General features: G+C 46.7%; 1 protein-coding gene across 7 annotated transcripts in view; it reads left to right on the forward strand.

Annotated features, from left to right (window-relative positions):
* The window catches only part of CC2D2B (coiled-coil and C2 domain containing 2B), a 1,917,855-nt gene that overhangs the window by 1,539,065 nt on the left and 357,544 nt on the right, over positions 1-21,246 (forward strand). For all 7 annotated transcript variants that reach the window (XM_078643430.1, XM_078643434.1, XM_078643435.1 and 4 more), the window contains one exon: positions 7,366-7,475. In XM_078643430.1, coding sequence (XP_078499556.1) covers positions 7,366-7,475 — 110 coding nt within the window. The remainder of the gene's footprint in view (positions 1-7,365; positions 7,476-21,246) is intronic.

Here is a 21,246-nt window from a genome sequence, read left to right on the forward strand (position 1 = left end):
TTGGCATACATATATTAATTCAAGAAAAAACGTCTAATTTCGTAGGCTGGACTGCATACAATTGAGGTCCTTACAGGTAGCTGGCGAGCTACCAGCGGCTCACGTGCTGCATAAAGTAACGAATATAAAGCTAGCATTTTTTTGCAGAGATTGTGTTCAATTTAAAAAAGTTACATTTTCAACCTAACTTTGCAGTTTAACATTAACATGCAGATAGATTCCTGCACTCACGTATTGGCCTTGCAAGTCAAACAAGTATTGGCATACTCATTTTTCATTTCATAAAGCTTTATTCGGTGCATATCAACAATGACCATTGGCATACTCAATAGGTCTCGCTTTTGGGACCTTATAAGTATTTAGTTATGCATCACAATATACTTGGTGCAACAACGTCAACCGTTACATAGCTAAACACTTATACGGTCCCAAAGGCGCGACCTATTGGCTATGCCAATGCTTATTTTGTTTCCATTTCTTTCCCCGACGTACCTGCTGTCCTGGTAATTAAAATCCAGAGACTGCATGGAGTTTTTTATGGTCTGACCTGACATTGCAGCTGTTTCCAGACAAATTTGTGAGCATCACAGGAGAGGGGCTTTGGCTCCGCCCTCATGTTGGGAGCCAAGAGCATGTGTTTCGACTGAGCAGAAGTTGTGCTTCCACAAAAAAAGTGCTTTCCCTGCCCGAGGTTGAACTTTCAGGGGCACACATATGACATTGTAATGCTATTGAAGCGTCTTAGATAACTAAATAAGTTATGGTGTTTTTTCCAACAACAGCACAGATTCGAGGAGGGTAGTCATTAACCCACATAGGTTTTTAGGTCTAGCTTGACAGTGCAATTGTTGCCTGAAATTTTAACCTATGCTAGTATTATTCCTCAGGTCTTTGCTTCCACACAAATGCATGTCCAACCCCATGCTCTCTACTTGTAATACTTCACATTACCATATAACATTCCTTTAAAGCCATATCTACAGCCATTTCCAATGCCTGTTAATTATCCATGGCCTTTAGCATTTTACTAAAACAATTCTACTGCCTCCCTTTTAAAACTACGATTGTGCAACAAGTGCTGCTGCGAGCTCAATGCCCTACCAAGGTCATTAAACTTACAGAAATAGATTGTGCAGCTCACACCACGATCCTTCACTAGCAACTCTGCAAACATGTTCAGAGACTGGTATGCAGAAACTACTTCTGTGCCCCCGAAATCCGTTAAGAGAGTTATAAGCACACGGGTATGACTGAACGGGTGTAATATAAATTTAATACAATAACAGAAACACTACTTACGGTTTAAGATCCATTACAAATTTAAAGACTTTTTGCTTTGCCTAAGAGTTTGGCCCCTACTGATAAACACTTAGAAACATGTCGCTTTCCTAGCATTTTGGCATGCCAACTTTTGTGCTAGTCTGTACAGCAAAATTAAAAAGTTAAGAGGTGCATGGGGGGGCCGGGGGGGGGGATGCAGGGTTAGTTAACCAAATGGGTGTACTACGTATGCTGGGGAGGTGGTGTTCGTGTTTTTTTTTTAACACAGAGCCTACATATAAAATATGAACCACCATGCCAGCAACTTAATAGAATCAAGTTCCTGTTAAAAGCCTTTCCAGCTGACTTAACTTATTTGGGAGTCAGACACCTTAATGCAAAGGGGACAAACATTACACTATACAGATTAAAAAATAATTAAAAAAATACAGTCTGAGTTGCAGTAAATTGACAATCTCATTTTCATAATGCTCCAACTTCAAAAGTACAGCGGTGCATTAGAGACAGAGGAGGAAAGTAAGTTACAAAAATATACGAAACGCCATGTTTGGGAGAGCACAGAGACGGATATAAGGCATTGTGATTGTTGCTCTGCACAGTTACAATAGTAATCTAATCACCAGATCCTACTTGAAGTATACAGCAGCATCCAGATGTCACTAAATTATGCAGCAAATAGTGGGCAGTTATGAGGTATATGCGACTGAAATTCAATTATGTTGCAAAATCTCACAAGTTAATGGTATTATGAACACGGCTAGTATACTAATTAACAGGAAAACTCTACTACAAAGAGACCAGCATTGGAAACGCTAACCAACATTTAATGTGCTAGCCCAGGAAAAGAAACTTAGCATGTTAAAGCCAGGCACATGTAGGGAAGACATTCTACATCGAAGTCTGCCTTTCCTTATGTGGCGATACTGCTGCGATAATACCAGGCGTATATCCCTTAACGGCAAACACAGGCTGATTCACTTCAAATTCCTGAACAGGGTGTATTACACGCCTGAGCGCCTGCAGAGATACGGACTCCGCGAGACTGCGGAGTGTGAGCGATGCCACGCGCAGGTGGTGGACTTCCTGCACCTTGCTTGGCTGTGCCCCATGTTACAGTCATTTTGGGAATCAGTGTTTGCGGAGATTAGCAGCATCATAGAGGTGGAGCTGCTTCCTGCACCAGCACTTGCGCACTTGGGATACACTAAAAAGTTGCCTAGATCAACACGTAAATTGGTGGGAATGGGAATGCTAATGGAAGTGGCTCTGTGCTGGTTGAGAGGGCCAACCCCCACAGCACAGCGCTGGAGATACGATTCAGACCCCCCAGATTATTGCGGCATAAATTTGGAAATTTAGCGGCACAAAAATGGAAATTTAGCGGCACAAAAAGGGAAATTTAGCGGCATTATTGCGGCACTTTGTTTTACTTGTAATCAACCTTTTTCAGCCTTAAATCAATGGAAACTTATATAGCAGAGTATTCCACTTTGAAATAGGCATGTTTAAACTGCCTGCAACTCTACGGAAGCACAGCTCCAATCCTAACTTCGTGAGAGGGGGCCCTATTTCTCCCCGTAATGATTTAGCGCCCATGAATGCACCCCTGCTGGGGCACTGCTGCCACCTAGACCCATGAGGCTTGATACCTCTTCATCAAGTGTCCTATGGCGCAGGATGGTGGTAGTTGGTGGAGGTGCATTACCTGCTGCAAAGAACGTGTACGATAGAGATGGTAGAACTGAGTATGAGTGAACTATGAGTAGCTCTATAAAAATTAAATATATGTCAGAAAGGGGCAATGGAGTTATGAGGGGTACTGTTGGAGTGTAGTAGCAGGGCTTAATTTGAGCCAGTGGTTTCCGGTGCTCTGCGCTGTCACCTAATTGTCAACATCTACACTGATGACAGTCTGCCACATAGTGGTGATGTATTTTTGCTTTCAAGATGAACACAGCAATAGTGTTTATTCATTCAATACTCTTTAAAAGGGGCCAATACCAGCCACCCAAGCAAATCCTATAGATTTGGGGGTTAGTAATAACATGAACAGACTCATTTGTAGGGTATGATGAGTTGGTAGTTGTGCTGGTTCTGTCATTGGAAGAGCTGGAAGGGGCAATGGAAGGTGCAAGCTGCAGTGGCCACCTGACGAGGGCCCTGGCACTTATCTTTTTTTTTTCACAATTAAGCACTGGGTGGTAGTAAATGAATTTGCGCAGAAGGACGTCAATGAGGGGGCGCCAAAAAACTGGCATCAGGCACCCACCAGCGCTAAAGCCAGCCCTGGATGTGGTCACTGTTGTGTAAAATATTGCAGCGAGAAAACACTCAGTGAATAGATCCTTGTGCAGACCAGGTTTGGTCCTGGCAGTGCTGACACAGACTTTCATATATATTTTCTAGATGGGTAAATCGAGTGCCATATGGCTGGGTAATAACACCTAATAGTTACAGTGCTAAGAACCTGCAAAAATACGCAAGTAAACTCTAGCTAAAATTATAAGTTTATGCAAACCAATCTTGAATCTTGCAGGCAGATTTCTGCAGCGGGCGCTTTAACCCCCTAAGCTACCTCACTGGCACACCCCATTCAAGTAGCAATAGTTGTGTCATCCAAGAGCTGTAGGGAGACAGAACCGCACAGACACACACACTCGCTCTCAGTTTTGAAAGTCTTCAAAAATGTTGGTGATTTTTTATAAAATATTGTTTTCTCTTACTTAGCAACCCTACTAATCTGTTTTCCTCTCCCTTCCCACTGCCTCTTACGCAACCCTCAAGCACCTTAACATTAAATGCCAGCTTGACTTTTGGAAATTCTGAAGCACAACCCCCCCGCACCCCCCCAACCATCTCACTGACCAAGCTGCTCCCCTCGTCCGAAAACCATTGCATTATCTATTTACTTATGCGTACAGCTGCATCAAAGCTGTATGTTCACGGCAACATTTCTGTTTATATCCGTCTGTCTTCTAGAAACAGAAAGTGGAGAGACGTGATGAGAAAGAGCGAGATGGGAACCGGAGACAGCAGGGGGGGGGGTATCGAGAGAGAGATAAAGAGCGAGATACCCTGAAAGCAGACATACAGAAACTATGTAGAGGAGTTCAGATGGAAAAGAGATAGACACAGAAAAAGAGAGGTGGTGACGGGTGGTGAAAATGGACCTAGGCGCAACACTTCGGAAGCTGAAGCAGGGTTGGTCCTGAAGTCAGACAGGACACAAGAGGTCGAGGAAGGGGGCTGGCCGGCTGGGATGGGGCAATCCCGCTTCTCTCTGAAGTTTTAGTAAAAAGGGTTCTTTCGTTTCACACCTCTAACATTCATGCAAGATTATTAGGCAGAAGAGGCCTGGGCTTTCTCAGAGACTCGCGGCCACGGACACAGATGCCTTAAGGCCGGAGCCCGGAGGAGTAAGCAGGCAGCTATTACAGCTGTACGGCGCCACGTAGTGACGTGTGCGCGTACAGCCAATAAGATGTCACCATCTTTTATGCTGCCGGCCGGAGACGCTTTTCGCGGCACTAAAGGTCAATATCGCGGTCATCGTGCTCTTCCGCTGATTTCGCGATTATTTCGTGAATCGTGAAATCACGAAAAGCTGGAGGGTCTGACTGCTGCACACAAACAGAGGTCTATAATGAGCTGCTGCCGCCCGGGAGCCGCCCGAAAAACTTCTGGGGGCTGTTTCAGACTTATATGGACAACAAGAGGAGGGAGAGCGTGGATGAGGCTAGTGCCGGGGCAGAAGGAGACACTAACGTAGAAGATACAGGGGGAATGCTACCTACTTGGGAACTCACACGTAGAGCCCCTAGTGTAAAGGGCTGCCCGGTCTATCTTACTGCTGATTATTGTGCTGCTCGCCGCCTGCCCTGCTTTTGGGTTGTTGGCTAAATGGCTGTGTAACTCAGGTAACGGACGCTGTAAGAATGCAAAATTGACACCTTGAATTGTGTGTGCGGGAGGAGAGGGCGGGGGGTTTGTTGAACTCGGGGGACTGATTATTTCTTTTTTTGATTTGTAAACTGCAATAAAATGATTAATAATAAAAAAAAAGATAATTAAAATAAAAAGTCTGCCTTTCCTTGGTTACATTAAGAACAGGGCAGAACTAGCAAAAGAGCTGCAACAAGAAACTCTCAGCTGTTCGCCTATTGAAAGTACTTCAGCTTGGAGAAAACTACTTCTTTTGGGATTAATGTCACGTGTCTGACAGTAGAAACAAATGGAATTTGTACTCAAGCAATGCGTTTATCAAGTTAGTAGGGAATTGGGTTAAAAGGAAGTGAAAGAATACCACGTGCAGCGTAGGAGGGATACAAATTAGTTAGAGCAAATAAGATGCATTAACGGGTTGCGTTTCCGCTGCAGAGATCTTCGTGCAAACAGCAGGTACTGAGGAGGATCCCCAGGAACGCTGTCACAAAACATCTTAAAAAGAGTAACGAATGAGCAAGTTGTGTCAAAGCTCAACAAGTTCTTAGCAAAGCAGAGTGGTGTTAACTGTCACAAGATAAATCAAACTGAAGTTGGGAAAGTAATGTGCTTAAACGTAGGCGGGTGAACAGACTTTTGACCCCAGCGTAGTTTAATAACATTTCAAAGTCAAATCCAAGAACGGTTAGAGCTGCTAGACAAGTTGTTGATTCACCTACATGGCCACAACTACAGTGAACTATTAAAAACTTGGATGTGTAGTCCGGTTAGGAACCAGGAGGGTCGGATTGCATATCGTCCATTTTGGCATACTGAAAGAAAAGCCCGACAGAATAAAAACTGATACCTTCAAGAGTCACGTTGTACCCAATTTGTAGAGTTGGTCGGGTACAACACGGGAACACGTATAAATTGCTTGAAATGGGCCGGGGGAGGGGGGCTTTCTAAATCAGAAGCCCTCCCTGTATGGGTACAATAAAGGCATGCACTCTGATGAAATGAGAAGACTGTTCGTGTGACCTACCTGAGCCTGAGGAGAATATGGAGTAGTGGGGAAAGAGACCTGCTGGACCGGACGCATGGGGTAAAATGGTTGGTGATCTAGTACGCAAGCTATAACAGTGAGTCATAAGTCCTCTTTCAGTTAACGGCACAGCTGGAGAGCCAGTAAACAAAGCCAAGGTCCCAAAAGGCGACATCCGCCCGTGAGCATGAAGTGACGCCACGGGGTCAGCAAAATGGTAGAAGGGGCCAATCGGATTCACAACTCAGATCACATGGGGCCAAGAACTAGACAGAGGCAGTACCACCAATAAGAGGAAGTTTAGCAACCAGACGTCTGAAAGTAGATTCTGCCTTCTTTATTAATACAAGAAACCCTAGGAATAATTTTTTTAAACTCTAATTCTTGTCAAAATATATTTTTCTTAGAAAAATAATGCCCGTTTTAGTCCTCATTTCAGAAAACATGTTTAACAAGCATTTGTCACATGGCCGTAAAAGTAATGCAGCCACGCGGCCGTGAAAGCGATTGCGTGCTCTGTGGCGGGGGAGGGGTGGAACGATTCACGCTGTAAGGGTGCCGCGAGGAAAGCCAGATGGCTCCCGCGCGCGTGCTCACTGCGCGTGCTGGCAAGCTTGAGGCCACACAGAAAGCGTGTGGTTGGATTTTTTTGAAGCCCTTACTAAAAGTCTCGCCAGACAGCACATGCGCTGGGTCAGGAGAGACTGAAAAATTAGCTAGGAAGCGTGAATTTAAGGAAAAAAAATAATCTAAGGATATCTTGAAAGTTAGCCTTCGATTTCAGAGTTTAAAGATTGTTGACTCTAGCGGGGATTGATGTATTTAGTTTCTTAATGTAAATATTTAGGGATGTCACTACTAGCTTGAAACTAGGAAATGAATGGCAAGTTTCATAGCACCATTGCATGGTGCCATGTAGGATTTAAAAATGATTGGTATATATTATAGCACCACCATGTCGCCTTTGTCAGTTATAGAAACTGCATATTCTGTTTCAAACACTATCCAGAACGTGATTTCTACATGTTCTGTTTTAGTGGATGTTTGGTTGAATGTCAAAAATGTTCTCAAATTATTTATTCATCACAAGTAAGAGGTTGTTCCTTTATTTTGTTTAGGTCACTGTGTATCCATTCATTGAAGTTTCATTCCAGAATGCGGTTTATCATACTTGTATCGCGGCTGGATGTAATCCTTGTTGGAATGAAGAGCTTCAGCTTGTTTTGAAGTAAGCAGTTGGGATAAAATCCTAAAATATGCATTCAATATATTCCATTAAAGTTTTTCTCTGTGCATCAGAAAAATTAATACCTGATTTAGAGTGCAGAGTACAGTTTGGACTTCTTCAGGGTGATGGAGTGCACATTGTCCGCATTTAGTGATGTCTGCTGGCTGCTGACTAATAGATCGACTGCACAAGTGGAGTAAGGCTGCTTTTTGGAAATTGTATGCTGCGCTTATTTTAGCTTGGTACCCGACTGTAAGGTGCGCTGATTAAGATCGCACCCACTTTTTACCTAAATCACTTTGCGGATCGCTTTTAAAACTGTATAATTGCACGTGTGCTCCACTGGCACTCTGAAGGAAGCTGCGCTGATCATACCCGCACTTCACCTTGTAAAACTTAATCCAAAGTCACAGCGTATTGTGTATTGTGATTCGCTGTGCTCCCTACCTGCATTTGCCACCTCCACCGCTGCTGCGCTGCCCCACACACCCCGGTCCGCCACGACAAGTGCCGATTAAGCGGAGGGTGCAAACGGGGTCAGACGCTCCTACTTCCGGCAGGGGGCACTTCCGGTTCTCGAGCGCTCTGCGGTCTAGATGACCCGAGGCACGAGACTACATAAGATCCAAGACTCGAGGCACTGGTCTGACTAATAGATCGACTGCATGAGTGGAGTAAGGCTGCTTTTTGGAAATTGCATGCTGCGCTTATTTTAGCTTGGTACCCGACTGTAAGGTGCGCTGATTAAGATCGCACCCACTTTTTACCTAAATCACTTTGCGGATCGCTTTTAAAACTGTATAATTGCACGTGTGCTCCACTGGCACTCTGAAGGAAGCTGCGCTGATCATACCCGCACTTCACCTTGTAAAACTTAATCCAAAGTCACAGCGTATTGTGTATTGTGATTCGCTGTGCTTCCTACCTGCATTTGCCACCTCCACCGCCGCTGTGCTGCCCCACACACCCCGGTCCGCCACGGCAAGTGCCGATTGAGCGGAGGGTGCAAACGGGGTCAGACGCTCCTACTTCCGGCAGGGGGCACTTCCGGTTCTCGTGCGCTCTGCGGTCTAGTTGACCCGAGGCACGAGACTACATAAGACAATGTCAGGGCGAATGCGCAGCGGGCACGCTCTCAGCACGCCAAAGGCTCGCCTAAGACAAGCCCGTCTGCGCCCGTCCGCGCCCGCACGTCGCCTCTCGCCAGGGACCCTATTGATACCATGAGGGGCATGGTAACCTACTCCAGGCGGGATTTACTGATTCTCAATTGTCTGGATGGTACGTGCAAAAAAATCTCCCTCTCACATAGGAAAGGGCACTTTAAATGTTCATGTGGTTTCTCTCTTCCTAAACCCTCAATGTCACCACCCCTCGTGAACTCTAATCCTCAACAAATTAAGGTTGGCCAGCTCAACATAAGATCCCTACAAAAACATCATATGGAAGTTCACGAGCTACTCACAAGCTATGCCTTAGACATCCTATTCCTTACGGAAACATGGCTTCTAGACGACATGGAGTTGGTTGTCAACTTAGCCCCCCCTACAGGCTACTCCATATTCACTCTAAATAGACAAACCAGAGGGGGCGGAATTGCAATGATTGTTAAATCTCATTACACCTGCCTATTCACCAAACTGGATTTAGAAGGCAGCGAATGTGCCCGCTATAATATCAAAATCAACCCCCAATTCACCTTCGTGGGTATTCTGATCTATAGACCACCAGGTCCAGACACTGTCTTTATAAAATCGCTCCTTGATAATGTGTGTTCACTGGTCACTGAAACAGCTAATTTTCATATAGTGGGCGATCTAGATATTCATTTCGAACTCACGACGGACAACAAGACTAACACCTTGTTAGCTGACCTAGCTGCTTTTCAGCTCAGCCAGCTCGTTAGCTGCCCTACACATAAGAGGCGGCCACCTTCTAGACCCCATCTTTTCTAATCTGACCAATGTGAAAGTAGAGGCCCCCATTCCTATGACCTGGACAGATCACTCATTTATAATCATGACAATACCCACTGGGAGCACTCCCAATACAAGATGCGCCCTGCAAGTGTTGAAGCGGCCATGGAAAAAGCTCCGTCTTGAAGACTTTCACACACTTCTGATAGCTGACCCGCCTAAAACTAGTGAGTACCCCAATTTAGGGTACGATGGCTTTTGTGACTGGATTAATCAGGCCCTTGATGCACTGATACCAGCTAAATGGATCAGGGCACGTACACAGGAATCCAGCCCATGGTACAACGAAGAGCTAACCGCCCTTAAGAAAGAGTGTAAAAGAGCAGAGCGCAAATGGAGGAGAGACTATGATCCTTCGCTCAAAACCCTCTATGCCCAGGCACAAAAAAACTATCATCGCAATATATGCAGGACCCGAGCCACTTACTTTGCTACCGAGATTAGCAATAGTCAGAACGCCTCAAAAACCATCTTCAGAATAGTAAAAGAGCTCAGCACCAAAAAAACGGTAGAAAACTCCCTCCTATATTATGCGAGAATTTGGCATCATTCTTTATAGACAAGATTCAGAAAATATACAATGCCTTTCCTACCACACCACATCTCACACCCTCAGTTACTACGGAGAGGCCTAAACTTACCAACATTCCTGCGATTAGTCAAGAAGATTTTCATAAACTTTGCAACAAAATCAAGTCAGGCTCACCGGCAGACCCCCTTAAACCTGCACAATTCAGAGAAGCAGACTGGATAATACTTGGTCCTCTTCGAAATATTATTAACGAGTCCTTCTCTACTGCCAACATCCCTTCCAGATGGAAACAAGCCTGGGTCACCCCCATTATAAAAAAAAACACGTTAGACCCCAGTCTACCCGAAAACTACAGGCCCATTTCGCTACTCCCTTGGCCAGCTAAAGTGGCAGAGTCCTATGTCAATACCATCTTGACCAAATTCCTGGTGGCTAATTCCACTCTAGACAGGTCCCAACACGGATTCCGTGCTGGACACAGCACCGAAACTGCCCTCCTGAGTGTGATGGAACAGCTCCGGACCATACTTGATTCCGGCGGGACGGCAGCACTGATTCTATTAGACCTCAGTGCTGCCTTCGACACGGTCTCACACGAGGTGCTGTTGCTCAGGCTTGAGGAGGCAGGAATATCAGGACAGGCCCTAAACTGGCTTAAGGCTTTTCTATCTGGAAGATCTTTCAGGGTCTCTACCACGCCGTTTCTTTCTAAAGAGTGTCCCATCAAGCAAGGAGTGCCCCAGGGGTCGGCACTCAGTCCCACCTTATTTAATATTTATGTCCAACCCCTGGCGGAGGTGGCCAGGAGGCATGGGTTGTCATTGGTGTCTTATGCCGATGACACCCAGTTAGTGGTGGCACTGAAGGACGAGGGCGGTTTGAGCGTGCAGAACTTCAAACAGACCCTCGCCGACATCACTAGCTGGATGACCTCTAACTACCTTCAGCTTAACGCCAGCAAGACGGAGGTCCTGCTGGTGGGCAAAGAGACAGCAGCTTGGGGCAACAAATGGTGGCCTGAGTCATTGAGCCAACCACCTGAGCCTAAAAACTGTGTAAAAAATCTTGGAGTATGGGTGGACTCTGCTCTGAATTTTACCCATCAGACAAAAAAAGTTACTGCCACCGCTTTGGGATCCTTCGGAACCTTAAACCAATCCTAAAATTCTTTGACCATCAGACACGCCAGCTTGTGGTACAATCAGCCATTCTTTCGCGGTTGGACTACGCCAGCTCCCTACTGTTAGGGGCAAACGTAGCGGAGAAAACTAGACTGCAACGTGTCCAGAATGCCGCAACCAGAGCACTGATTGGCCTTCCCCGGCATCAGTCAGTGACAAACACTCTAGCAAAACTCTACTGGCTTCCGGTAGAGAAGAGGATTCACTTTAAGACCCTGTGTCTTGCATTTAAAATCTTGAAAATGGGCTCCCCACCCATGCTAAGTCCACTTCTCACAGCATATGTGCCCCGACGTACTTTGCGCTCAGAGGGACAGAACCTGGCAGTCGTCCCCTGTATAAAACTTGCCCGGATAGGGGGCCGCTCCTGCCGGTATCTTGCAGCTAAGCTCTGGAACGCCCTGCCGTCCCGGATTCGTGGACTGAATGACCTGCTATCCTTCAGAAAGGCTATAAAAACCCACCTCTTCTGCTAAGTTCTGCTATGTTACTACAAGTTCCATCTACAGCGGTCTTCCCTCCTTTTCAGGCAGAAAGCACCTGGACACCCCTTTGCTGGGGCAGCCGTGCGCTATACAAGTTTCTGTAACATAACATAACATAACATTCCTTGTCATTGGCAAGGACCACTGTCAGAGCGGTTTCTATCAATATGTTAAACGTTTGACACCGTACCATCAAATTCACAGACATTCTTCAAACTTTTAACATGCTTTTGTTATTTCAAAAACAAACTCCCAAAGCTGGAGTTTGTTTTTCGAAATTCAAAAACTAATGACTACCACACCATGGGAGTTGTCTCCCATGGTGTATAGGTAATTTAAAAGATTTGACTGTCACAGGTTTTAACCCTGTGGTGATGGACTGAGAAACCTGTCCATTTGACGGACTACTCTAAATCGGGCTGGCGGTCAAATTGCCAAAACTCTGAAGGCCCATCAGAGTACTATATAGATAATAGAGCTGGAGTAGGCTCTGTTGTTGATATACTAACGACCTGCCTACGTGAAAATCAGGCTGACTGAGGGTTTGATGCAGTTGCAATAGAGGGATGTATGACGTCACAACGCAGGCTATTACAACGCCTGCCTTTACAACGCGGTTTTTACATCGCAATCCATTTCAATGCATAGTGCTTTTGGGTGTTGGATAGTGAATAGTTTAATTTACTATTCCAACTCCAGTCCCCGTGGACACTAGGGAAGGTTATTGGATAGTAAATTAACCTATTCCCTATCCTAGAGCGCCCCCCAGCGCAATGCGTTGTAATGGTTTGCGTTGTAATGACCGCGTTGTAATGGTAGTGCGTTGTAAAAGTTTCGTTGTAAAGGTTGTTTACCCCCATAGAGTACCCTCTCCGCCAAACCCTAAGTTATGCCCTTAGTATTGATATGTGCATGTAAGTAATTCAACAACGTTGAATCATCTCTCAATTTTTTGCATGTGCACAAATCTTCTCTTTATTTAGTTTTTCTATTGCCAAGACAATTGACACTCAATTAAACAGACTGGGGAGAATCAATAAAAAATCTATATGTATTAGTATTTATCATTCTCTCACTTGTCTACTGACATTCATAGGGTCATTCAGACCGTTGCTCTAGTTTCATTTGTCAAGTATTTAATTTGAGATGCCATGAGTGATGACACCAATGATGTAATACAACGTGTTATGAGTGAAGTTGTGGCAGAAACACAAGTTATAGTTAGCTCTGATAGCTATAACTCATTAATTTTTTTTTAAATTGTTGCTTAACAAAGAAATTCTAGGCTAACTATGACGTCACTTTCACCTTTGGTTTTTTCAGTGAATTTAATTTTTTTTGTCTTGAAAAAATATGTAAACACACTTACTAATTGTACCTAACAATAACGTTTCTCTAATCTTCAGTTTTTTCAGTGAATTTCAAATGTTTTTGTACCAATAAGTCTATTATTTACTATTTTTAAATAAAAAATATAGTTTTTTCACATTTTATTAGGCTAAAATATATTTTCTTAGACATTTACCTCCATTTACATAAATGAAATGAAAGTAGAAAGCACAATAAAAATTGAGAAATCATGAGAGTTAGCCATATGCAAACTTTTTTTTTTTTGTGGGGGGGCTTCATTTGGGCCATGCGGGATCGCTGCGAAGTCCAAAATGTATAACCAATGTGGTTTCCATGCTCTTCATCTTCCTGCTCCAGGCATCCCAATCGATCCGTGGTTCCGGTTAACTTTAAAAAACACACTAGGTTACTTACGGCCTGTTTCAGATCTTGGTGGGACTACCACCATCCCGCAGCGGTCCCAATACTACGTTGAGCTGACAGTGGTCCACCCGCCGTATTTAGATGTTGCCACAATAGACAGTTGACCACCTCTATGGTGGTCTTCTCTGCTGGCTAACAGAACTCTGTCGCCGTCAGGCCAGTGGGTTTTCACTAACTTGATTCAGATGTTCCCATTGTGCTGGCGTTGTCATGGTGGCGAAGTCCTGATGAAGTGAGGCCATGGTGGTGTGGAGACAGTTAAGTACTAGAGGTAAAACAGGGACCCCCTGAATCGGATACATTTCCTGGGTCAGGGTAAAGCAGTTGAAAGCAAGGTAAAATACCCAGGCAAAACAAAGAAAAACAATCTGGCAAAATGAGATTATAATAAAATCACTGTATGTGTCGAAACGCGTCGACAGTCTTCAATTCCTTCAATTAATTCTGGGAATTATCAAAAGTTTATTACCTCCCAGGATGTTTTGTGTATTATTGTGATTAAGAAACTTGTGTTTGTTTGATTTTTTAAAAATATTTGCTCTTTATGAAATACTGAACATGTCTATATCAAAAATACTTTTATAATTAAATTTTATACGTTATCACATTTTATTGTTGTTGTTGCTCTTTTTCTTGTGTTCTATATGTACTGACTGAAATTGATTTTATTATAATCTCATTTTGCCAGATTGTTTTTCTTTGTTTTGCCTGGGTATTTTACCTTGCTTTCACGAGACAGTTAAGTACTACTTATCATTATCTCACTACACAGATATGTTGTGAATCTTTTCATATATATATGTGGCTAATGTATAATGCCATTAATTTTACATATAGCATGCACACCTACAACATGCACATACTGTTGTATGTAGACCCACAGTCACCACAAGCACAAAACCACCACTACCAAAGAAATATATTTTTTATGTCTTACTATAGGTGTGTACATTTTACCACGATAAGTTGTAAGATGAACACATGCATGACACCTAAAAAAATTGCATGTAAGAGCGATATAAAAATACACAAGGCGAAAGATATTGTTAACACAGATTGATAGTGAGAAAAGCAACACAGAAGTCTACCTTAGATTCCGGTGACAACAGGGTTGGTGAGTGTCATGGTCAAATAGCAGCAGTACAGGAAGGACCTGCACAATGGGGTTCAAGATGGAAACGGAAGTGGAAACCTGAAAAAGGTTAGTTTTCACCTCTTATTCCTCGTTTTCGTCAACCCGAGTTTTAGCGGTTTCCCAGCAACATTTGCCACTTAAGGCTATGACGCCTTTGATGCGGGAGAAAGATTCTAATGGAGCTTGTGGGACTCCGATGGTCATCCTTCCAAGTACCCGCAACATCTAAATACAGCGGACATACCGCCAAGCCAATGGGCGGGAATACCGTCAGAAAAGTGATGACTGGACCAGATCCGCCAAGATCTAATAATAATTAGGAGTTAATATTAGTCACGAATAAGGATAAAGGTTAACTACAAGCCGCACGAAAATACATCATCATATCCCAGAATTAGTTTTAATTGTTTTTTATAGGTTTTTCGGGTCCTTCTGTATTTTTGCGACTGCGCTTCATTAATGTTTCAGATAATATGACACACCCAAAGAACACTTCTTATTGGTTAAAACAACTTTCCAACATCCTCAACAGGAAGTTCTCATTCTAGATCAGTTCTTTTGGTGTTTGACTAGGTTTGATGCAGATCACTGGTACTGGCTGTGTTTTTCTTTTTTGAAGGGTTGCATTACATTTCAAAACATTCACAATGGCTTCTAGAGAGCAATACAAGGAGAAGAGTTAGCACAAATAAGAAAAAGAGGACCAGGACATTGAGCAGCTGCTCCCCAAGAAGCAGTTACTGGTATGCAACTTCTTCGATATTCCATCTGAGGAAAAGAAGGTGGTTGCCAGATATGCTGTGTGCTTTGTGCAAAATACAACTATCCACAGGCACATCAAAGTACAGATATGGAACGTCAAGCATGATGAAGCACTTGAGGACCACATTTTCATGACAACTTGCAAGAGGTGAACTTCAAAGAGATTCATCGCCTGCTTGTGCTGCTGTACCAGTTTAAAGCAAAACCAACACAGGGTGGACTGTTCCCATTGGGCGCAGGGTCAAGACTGATTTGCATATGGCTGGGTCCAAACTGGAATGGCATGTAGAGCAAAAAAAGATGGATTTAGACCCAGATCTCTATACTGAGGTGAATGTATGACATTGTTCTGCATTCTGTTCATCAATAGTTATTTTTGCAGCTGTACCAGTTTAGGCACCGGTGACCCTATGCCTCCCCGATATATGCAGTCTTGCCTTCCTCAGCTGCCTCAACTTCAGAAGACAGTCACTTATTGTGCCATCTGCACAAAATAACTAGTATTGGGGAGCAAGCTGTCAACACTCTGCTCCAGGTTGTCGCTATTCATAAATGTTGATTCTTTTTCCTGTCCTAGTTGTGAAACCCTTATGTTTTCATCCCTCACTTTTGAAAGTCATATTTCTACCGGAAAGCTGTGCGTACCCGGCGCAATGTCCAAGAGGGTCTTGTCAATATCTTCGAGTGTAATGGACCTGTCCAGATATTTTGCCTCTGATGCAGTCAGAGTGGGCAGCAGCAAGTCTACTATTAGTGAGGTGGACTCTATTAGTGGCCTCAATCGTTTCGCATATAAAGTGCAATAGTATTCCGCGAACGTAGAGGCAATTTCTCGGGTCTCTGAGACCCTCCCCAGCTTGGGGTCTATGATACTAGGGACCACCCTGTCCACCAAAGTATGAGTCGCCAGCCAGTATAATAATTTGCTCCACATCTTCCCAGCTGTAAATCCTACTCTGGGATGCAATCTAGCTGTTTTTTAAAAATTATTTTATTATTTTGCATAGTTTTATCAACAAACATGAATACAATTTCCGTTACCTGTAAACATGAGTGCATCGTAGGGAGGTGCGTTAATACAAAAAATCACGGCAGTACAGTCAAGTAGGTGAGACACAATCAGTATAAAAGAGGTATTTAGGGAGTATCAGCTACATGAATCGGCCAATGAACATTACGGTATCTGTAGGAAATGGGATCCCTGGCTGGCCAGGGCTTTCGCCAAAGTCAGTCAGAGACCACCACACCCAAGTCAGGGCAAGGGATTTACACGCCAAGATAATCCCTACTCACCCTCTAGGTAACGTGGCGCGAGCAGCAAGGCTAAACTTGGAGGCGATGTAGGCTAAGTATTTGCGCACGCACCCCAGCAACAACTCCCAGGGCCCACCACAAAGGAAACTCCACACAAGGTTATATAAAAATAGCCTTTGTATTACACCACAACACATTAGATAAAACACACACTTTACAATGTGCCAGAGGCACGGGCAGAATTTACAAGGGATTATTTACAAGACAGGGCCACCTGGACCACTGTCAGGAATCAGAAGTAGCACTTTCAGAAATAGCACTTAGTACATAGAATATAGCACAAAATAGCACACAACCAGTAATCACTGGTAACCAGGACCTCACTAGCACCACCTGTACTAGGGAGAAAACAACCACCTATGTATTACAATACCTGTAGGGGTGTAAGAACATAACACATGATGCAATGCATAACATTCATTCAGAGGTGTAAGGAGGAAAACACATGATGCATTAACAATACATTCAGAGGTGTAAAAACAATAATAATTGCGCCAATCTCACAAGTCACCACCTGTGACTGTCCATGTGTCCCAATGTCAGGGCCTAAACGGAGCAGCTGCCCACGAAGTGCTGGGCAGCTGTGTGAGACAATACTGGGGCCAACGTGGGAGCCTCGCTGGGCTCGGTGCCCCAGAACAAAGATGTGCCCCCTAGAGCCTCTCTGAGCTCTCAATGACACATGCGCTGTGGAGCCTCTCTGGGCTCTTAGTAAACCAATGGCCCCTGAGCCTCTCTAAGCTCTGAATACACAGGTGCAGCCTCACTGGGCTGTGGGGGTCCCTCACGGGGGACCCGGGACACTGGGAGTGCCTCAAGCCTCTCTTAGGCTCGAGCACAAATGCGGGCGTGTTGGAGTCCCCCTCCTGGGGACTCGAAGCACAAGGAAATGCCCCCTGAGCCCTCTTAGGGCTTTAGACCACACTGGCTGCCAAGAGCCTCGCAGGCTCTCAAGAATCACAGGCGCGAGGTCGCGCTAAGGAGAGGGGGCGGGGCGGACACCGGCAATGTGTCCCGACGCCCCCCTCTCCCCTTTCCAAGCACCAGCACTCACCGGGATGTGACGCTGCAGCTTTCCTCTGCCCGGCGGCTCTTCACGGGAGCTCCCGCTCCTCAGGGGCTCCCTTCCCACACTTCTCCCTCTTGTGGGCGGCGGGGCTCTCCTCTCCGCAACGGGGCCCCGCCGGCACCTTCCCGCCGCCTCTCCTCGCTGCTGGGCTCTCCTCTCCGGCGGCGAGGCGGGACTTCCGGTTGCTTCCCCCCGGGGCCGCGCACGGATTGGCCGGCCGGCCCTTCACTTCCGGGTCACCGCGGGCAGCGCGGCGGCCCGATTCAGGCAGGCAGGCGGGGATGAATTTACCGAGGGGTGGCCTCCCTCGAGGTAAATTATAAATCAAAACAGCGGCAATGTCCCGGGCAGGGTGGGCACCTGCCAGGGGACTCCAAAATCAGCAAAAGCGGCGTGGGCAGCCGCGGAAGGACAACGACAGCGCTCCCAGCGCTCAGCTGATAAGCAAAGCGCTTCTGAGCGCTATGGCCGCAAATAAAGCGCTTCAAACGCTTCAGGGGTAAGAGAAAGCGCTCTCAAGCGCTAAGGGCCACAAGGAAGCGCTTCCAAGCGCTAGAGGCAAAGTTCAGGCCCCAAAGTCCTTGTAGGCAGGCAGGGGGGCAGGGCTGGGCCCAGAGCCAGCACACTGGGTCTCCAGGCAGGGAGACAGTCCAAGTGGCGGTCCTCTGGCCCAGCGACAGCAGCAGCAGCCCCCTCAGGATCCTGGAAGAGAACAACATCTGTGGGGACACAGTCCCATTTTTATACAGTGCATTCCTTTGTTCAAGGGTGCAGATTGGGGGCGGAACCAGTCGCAGCTGGTTCTTGAGTACTCTGTTTACCTCAACCACCCTCTCTATTCACTGGCAGGGCTTGGGTCATTAGACACACCACAGGGGGGCGGAGCCAGCATTGTGTGGGGAAAACCCAGCCCATCCAGGACACAGGTACACTCCTCCCACACATCACTCATGCTAATCTCCCACTCACCACCGGGCAGACCCATCCAGACTTCCTGGAGCCTGGCATGCCAGCCAGCTCCAGCCAATCACACGCCAGCACCCTCACAGCACACGTACAGCCATGTCTAGAAATGGCGCTTCGCTACTAGACACATACATGCTGCATACACCATCTCGCAGCATTCACTCTCACGAGTTCACACATATCAGACTCAAGCCTGTACACCCCACGCATCAGGAACTGCCAGGGACACATACATTCCCCATGCATTCCTATGGGCGGGCAGGCCTAGCTCAGCACATGCACTCAGAGTGCGCACGCACTTTCCCCTGGGACACAGTGAAAGTGCGCAGAATCCCAAAATCACCATCTCCAGGTCACCATTTCAAGCAAAAAGTCTAGGGGTGAACCTGCCCTAAGGGCCAAAGTCCAACATAACCCCCTTCCAGCCAAAACGCAGGGGAGACCAATCACCACCGTGATGGACTTCCCTGCTTGGGGCGATAGAACACGGACGCAGGCCCGCAACTGCAGGGACACCCTCCTGTTCTACGCCACGGTGAACCCATGGGATTCCTTCTAAACACACTGTCTGGACCAACTGGGCTACCCCACTGGTACTCCCAAGTTGTCCGCGGCCAGGACCAGGCCCTGGGCCACCCAGGTGCCACTGGTCCATGCCAATTCGCAGAGCGGGGGGTAGTAACCCCTGGCAAATAGGAGCCATTCTCCACTCTTCCTGTCTGCAAGACAGGACTAGACTGCCACTGGTACTCCAGCCTAGGGCCTACAACCTCAGGCGGACCAGGAGTCTCAGGGAAGGCTCTCCTCCCCCTACCTCTTCTCCTAGGGTTCCTCCTCCCTCTGCGAGGGGTACCCCTAGAACGCCATTCCAACCCAGGGCTTATCCACTCAGGTTGCACCGGGGTCAGAGGTGGGCTCTCCCACCCTCTGCACCCCCTTCCAGAGGTCTGCCCTCTCCCACCTGGAGAAGTTCCTCTGGAAGAAGAACCGGTCAGGACACTGGTTACAGTCGTCCTACCCTTCAGGTCAGGCTGATCCTAAACCTGGCCTTCCAACCTCTGGTCTAAAACCTTCGGTGGAACAATTGCCTGGCACTCCAGGACTTCTGGGGACTCACACACAATCCCCCTGAGGCTAACAAATGACACATCTGTTGTGTGACTGTCTGTCTGGCGCAGATCTCCCGCTCCCTGTCCACCTGACAGTGCGTGACGATCCCCCAGACCAGAAGTGTTGTTACCATGGTCACTACACGGGAACCTAGCCCAACTGGGTAGTCCCTGACCCACTGGTCCTTCCACTGGGGAACTCCCCCATTCACTCCTCACTCTGGACTCCTGTACCCTCCCTATCGGAGCGGTACTGCCAGACTCTAGAACCACAGGAGCTCTGGTTACAGACGCTCCAGGTCCTCTACTCACTAGGAGATCTTCCTCAAATGGACTAACAGGACAGCCTAGGTCCCCAACCTGGTGTTCCCTCAAGAAACCACCCAGGTTCTGAGACAGGGCTTCGGGCCTCTGGGGGCTCTCAGCCACCCACTGACTCCTGCTCCACTGAGCCAGGCAGTCAGCCCCTACACCCTTCTCACTAACCAGGGACCTAGCTGGGCTACACTGAGCCTCTTCCACCACGCTGGGCTGGAAGATCCCTGACCCACTACTTTTGGAGTCACTCACCAATGACTCTACAGAACCTCTGGTCCCTTCCCAGCGGTCTGCTTCCTCTGCCAGCTCACATGGTTCAGACAATCCACACCCTAACAGGTGTTGGCGCAACCCTGGTGAACAACAACTGAGCAACTGCTCTCTGAGAAACATATCGAACAATATGTCCCAATCACATTTTGTGGGCTCCCGTACCCAATCACACAGGGCTCCACAACAGTCATCCTCAAAGTCTTCCCAAGACTGATGAGACGGTTTCCTAAGGTTCCTAAACCTCAACCTATTCTCCTCCTCTGGGGAAACAGGAACCATACTCTGGGAACTGGGACTTTCTAGACTGAGATTTAAATAGCTGCCACCACTGGACTCAACCCTCCCTGGGGAATCCAGACATTCAACACTGCACGCAGGGGATAGTCTACCCTCCAGAGCTACTTTGCCTCTGGTGGCGGCCCTCTCAGCCTCCTCTATCCTGTCCTGCGCTAAGACCCTCTCGGTCTCCAGCTGTTGCTTCTTAACCTCCAGCTGTTGCCTTCTAATGCCCAGCTGTGCCATAGCCTGGGCATGCTCCAACCTGAGCTTTTCTAAAGCCAGCTGGTGCTCCCTTTCTCTCCTCCTATCTTCCAGCTCCTCTGGGGACAGGGAAAGGGATGAGGCGCTGCCTCCTAAACTGGACCCAGCAAGGGACTCCCTATCTATGGGGTCCTCACTATCTGCTGGCGTCCCTGTGCTATCATCTTCTTCCTCCTCAGACTCTTCAGGGCTCCCCTCTGACCCACCACCCTCATGGTGTGAGACCCGGGCCCTCTCCGCACTGTGCTCACGCTCCCAGTCATCCTTCTGCCATTGGATCAGGTTACCCCTAAGTTGGGACTGGGTGTCTGACTCATTCACTGCAATGTCTCTCTCTT

This window comes from Lissotriton helveticus, chromosome 5_1 (genome assembly GCF_964261635.1).
Source record: "Lissotriton helveticus chromosome 5_1, aLisHel1.1, whole genome shotgun sequence".
In the NCBI taxonomy this organism is placed as follows: Eukaryota; Metazoa; Chordata; class Amphibia; order Caudata; family Salamandridae; genus Lissotriton; species Lissotriton helveticus.